General features: G+C 32.3%; 1 protein-coding gene and 1 non-coding gene across 2 annotated transcripts; one reads left to right on the forward strand and one right to left on the reverse strand.

The window, feature by feature from the left end:
• The first annotated feature begins 2,662 nt into the window (after window positions 1–2,662).
• TRNAP-UGG (transfer RNA proline (anticodon UGG)) lies at window positions 2,663–2,734 on the forward strand. Its single transcript has one exon. It is a non-coding gene; the product is annotated as a tRNA-Pro (tRNA).
• A 375-nt stretch (window positions 2,735–3,109) lies between these two features.
• Window positions 3,110–4,708, reverse strand: LOC129309705 (dof zinc finger protein DOF5.6-like). The gene is made up of 2 exons (XM_054951386.1): window positions 4,512–4,708; window positions 3,110–4,416 (listed from the first exon to the last, which is right to left on the reverse strand). The coding sequence occupies exons 1-2, from the start codon at window positions 4,569–4,571 to the stop codon at window positions 3,634–3,636; spliced, it is 843 nt and encodes a 280-aa protein (XP_054807361.1). The 5' UTR covers window positions 4,572–4,708; the 3' UTR covers window positions 3,110–3,633.

Below are 4,708 nucleotides of genomic sequence, written 5' to 3' on the forward strand. Positions count from 1 at the left end.
TACTGGATTTAAATAATTTAAACACTGTCATTAACTCTATTTAAGTCAATAAGTTCGAACCCATAGCCATTATAGACTAATAATCATCATTTCAACACAAACCCTAACTCTACAACTAGAGAAAATGGAAGAGAAAAAGAGGGAAGGATCTTAGAAATGCTACCAAACTTTCAACTTCAGAAACCTAGTAGAGAAAATCCCTAACTCTTGATTTACTTTGTTTCTTTCTCCCATTTTTGAATTCTAATGCAGTCTTATGACTGTAAAAATTCAACTACACATTGTGGTACACACAGCATGTCCCCCGGCACATGACACGAAGAGGTTCAAACTTCATGAATTGTCACATATGTGCCATGGCAGAGGTAGTGTATGTCACGACATGTGGCACAAACCTATTATCCTCTGATTTTTACCCTTTTTGATGTTCATATGACCTGACTTTACTTCAAACCCAAATTTAAGTCTTAAACCACAATCCAAAATATACATTAGATCTCTTTAGTCACACACCACGTTAATTTACTAGATCACCCTAATTTATAATAAATCAAGGTTAACTTTTTGGAATGTTACAATAGAGATCTTAGGATACAGAAGTTATTCATTATTCAAAAATTTCATATTTAAATCTAATTCAATTTTTTTCAAATCATGGGTAGTCTTTTTTTCATATTTTAACAAGAATAAAAATGAGTCGACATGGAATTTTTGTATTAGGAATTTTGAATTTTATATAAGGTAATATGGAAGTTTGGATAACAAAATAATAAGAAAGAAAAGTTGACAAACAAATGAGGAAATTAATAAGGGTGTAAGATAATGAAAGTTACAATTATGATAATGGAGATAATTGGAGTGAGAATTAAGAAATAAAACAAGAGTATAAATTAAAATTAATTTTTTAAACCGATCATATATGGATTCACAAAATGACAGTATTTAAAAAACTAGGACATGTCCATAGACATAGGTTCGTTATTCTTTTATTATATATATATATATATATATTAACATAATCAAATAGATTTTCATTTTTTTGTATTTTAAAAATTGATTTATAAAATAGGTTTTGAAAACAAAAAATAAAACAAAACCAAACAAACTCATAATTTTTACTTTTGTAGTTTTGTTTTCTTCCATAGTTTTCTCTCCCTTTCAATTTCCTTGCGCAAAGCAAGTTTTTTTGAAGTCAGATATGTGCTTATTTTTATTTCTAAATGCTACATGTTCAGATATTTCTTTTTAATTTTGGGAGATGCATTGTTTATGTATATTTTAAAAACAAAACGTATGTGTATGTAATTTTAATATATAAAATTCAGCTGAGTCATTTTAAGAAATTTGGTGGATTCTCTCTATGTGTATGAAATACAAACCATACGATTTATTGATTGATTGTGAATAGAGCATTTGGATATGAATTTTATATTTTATGTAAATTATTATTGATTTTTTATAATTAATTTTAGCAAATTTAAGAAAAGTTTAATTCTATTTCAAAGCTTGAAATAAAAGTAAGGGGTATATAGTTTAAGTATTTAATGAAATTTTAAGAGAGATGTGAGTAATTTTTCAATTTTATTATTAGGTTACTTAACATGGAAAAAAAACAATTGATAAATAGTTCATATAAATTATTTCAAATGGAATATTTAGAATTTAGATATAACATTGGAACATATACCTTTTAATTTGATGAATAAAATTAGATATTCATTATGGTTTACTGACGTGAAGTATCTAATTTTAATCTATTAAATTAAAGTATTAAAATAAATAACCAAAATAGTTATACCTAAATTTTTATCGAACTAATTAATTAAGCAAATTAAGTAAATACATCAGGTTTTTCCCCGTGCATCTAGCAACAAATCCAACTTTGTTTCTCTGTCCACTGACTTTTAGTTTAGTCATATATATATATATATATGTATGTATATATATATATATATGTATGTATATATATATATATATATATACATACATATATATATATATATATATATATATTTGCTCAGGGCATTAGCTCTTGGTATAATATGATATAGGGTGAATGACAGGCGGTTAGCTCTGAATTTTTTTTTAAAAAAAAGATGAAATATCAATTTAAACAATTATAAAAAAGAAATTTATATCATAATATAAGAGTTATATTTAATATTTAAATATTTATTTATCATTGGAACTCTTAAATTTGCAATTATCTAGATTAATATTTTTAATTTATTTTTTTAAAATTTTGTCAAGACCTAACTATTATTAATTTAATGTTTTTGGATCTAACTATCATTGTCGTTATAGTATAAAGTGATTTTCATGTCACTGATGCATATCAACACAACAAGTTGTACAAACTTGGAGAATGTTTTTTTTTTTTTTAAGTTACTAACAACAGTAGAAAAAAAGTTAGTCAATGACATAAATTGTGGAGATCAGCATTCAGGATATATATTGTCAACACTTTTATTTATATTTTATCTGGTCAAATATATTGTCAATGTTTAGTTGTTCTAAAGATAACAATATCTCTCTCACTCAAAAAGATTTTATATTTAAATTCAACGTTAACAGGTTTGTTCAAAGGTGTCTTCTCAGCCTAGGGAGAAATGCTAGGTTACTTCTAGAAGTTTCAATTAATATTATGTACACCCTGCAAAGAGGGCGTTTGGTCTAGTGGTATGATTCTCGCTTTGGGTGCGAGAGGTCCCGAGTTCGATTCTCGGAACGCCCCGTTGAATTGATTTTCTTTTTGCTGTTGTTGCCGCCAGTCGGTTTCCCAGAAATAATACTATACTTGCACCGAATAGTTTTAAACACTATCCATATCCAAATCCTATAGATTATACGTATCTTCTAATTCCACTGCTTTCTGCTCAAAGTTTACTTTGTCTGCGCAGCAGCGTGTCAAACTGAAAGTTGGCAAAAATGTTTATAACATGTTGTTCAACATTCCTTGGTTATAGTGTTATTTCACCAACTAGGTAGCGGAGGGAGTACAATATAATGTTGCTTTCAGCTTTGCCTTTGTGTTCGTTTCTTCTCTGCGTGCACTGTAGCTATATATGGTCAGAGACAACGCGTTAATCCCGTTAGAGACAAGAGCTTTTGAAAGAAATTAAAATGGTACCAGATAACTAGTGCGTTTTCTTTTTATAAGAGAACTATCAATATCTTCCTCGAAGTTACAACAAGATCCTAAACCTTTCAAATATAGTGTTACACACACAAACACGAATATATAAAACCAAAAGTAACGCACCAAGGTAGCCCTCCATTTGGGACCCTGTAGCCTCTCGTTCACACACCCTTTAAATATTCGTGTGAGGTCAAAAGAAGCCCAAAAGACCACCTTAACAGAAATAAACCGATAAACAATAATGTGTGCGCGCGCGCGTGTGCGCGAGTCCCCTTCCTCCATAAGTGGCATATGCCTAAATATATATTAATCTCGTAGAGGAAAATGATTGATTAGATCCATGAATCCCCCAGAGGCAGATGAACCAATGTTCACTGTCTGATATCTTAATAAAAACATAACAGAGACAGAACAATAAAAAATAATATGTACTCGTTATGCTTTCATTAATTAACCCGACTGGTAAATCGAAACTGTACTAAGAGTCTAGAATTTTAGATCAAAGGGTTTGTTGTGGAGGGTCCATATCCATTGATCATATTCATGCCAGTCCATGAACCCAGACTATTGATATACCCAAAAGGCTCCTTCCCAGCATCAGAACAACCTTGGTCTTGCCATTCAAGAGACAACAGCTTAGGGTTTGGCTTCACATCATGAATCGCACCATCCTCATTGCCATGGTAAAAAGAGTCCATTGTGCTATAAGTCCCGCCATTAATGTTATAGCCATCAAAGTAACGCATATTTCCTCCAAAACCCTGGAAATTCTGTGCCAATAACCCATTGTGGCTATAATTTATCTGATCTGAAACCCCAGCATCGCCAAAATTTCCCATAACATTGTTTATCCCTCCAAACTTAGTTTCCATGAGCCTCGAATTCTCCACCATCAGTCCCACTGAGTGGGGAAAATGCATTGCATGATGATCTGGGAAATTAGAAGCTGTGAGATGAAGATCTTTGGGTTCTGACTGTACTGGGTGAACGACGTCGTTGGACTTCTTGGACGAGACTTTCTTGTTCTTTCTGCAACCGCCACCTACTGGGATGTTTCTCAATGTGCCTCCTTTGGTCCAGTACCTCCTGCAAGTTTTGCAGAAGTACCTCGGCTGAGAGAGACTGTAGTTGTTGTAGTAGCAGAACTTGGTGTTTGTGGACTCACACCTCGGACACTTCAAAGCTTGGTCCGTTGGGGCTGGCCTTACCCTCCTCTCCATTAATGGTGGAGAATAAGATGAAGAATCCATTGCTCCAGATTCCTCTTGAACAGCTCCCTGAAACATGTACCCTCCTCTCCATTTAATATAGAAATGCTCAAATCACGTAAAATGATCAGAAGCAAATATATTCATGAAACGACATTACACACCTGAAGCCATTGGTCCGAAGACTCCATGCAGACGTGCTCTTGCAGAGGAGAAAAATCCATTCACACTTTCACAGCAACACCCGACTGATCTGATAAGATAGATAATATATATATGTATCAGATTTCGCTGAACCCTTCTGTTTCGAACCTATGCTCAAATCACGTAATGCGAAGGATGAGAAGCGGTTTGTGTGTGT

Source organism: Prosopis cineraria, unplaced genomic scaffold (genome assembly GCF_029017545.1).
Source record: "Prosopis cineraria cultivar Desert tree isolate PC_DT_omini unplaced genomic scaffold, ASM2901754v1 PC4, whole genome shotgun sequence".
In the NCBI taxonomy this organism is placed as follows: Eukaryota; Viridiplantae; Streptophyta; class Magnoliopsida; order Fabales; family Fabaceae; genus Prosopis; species Prosopis cineraria.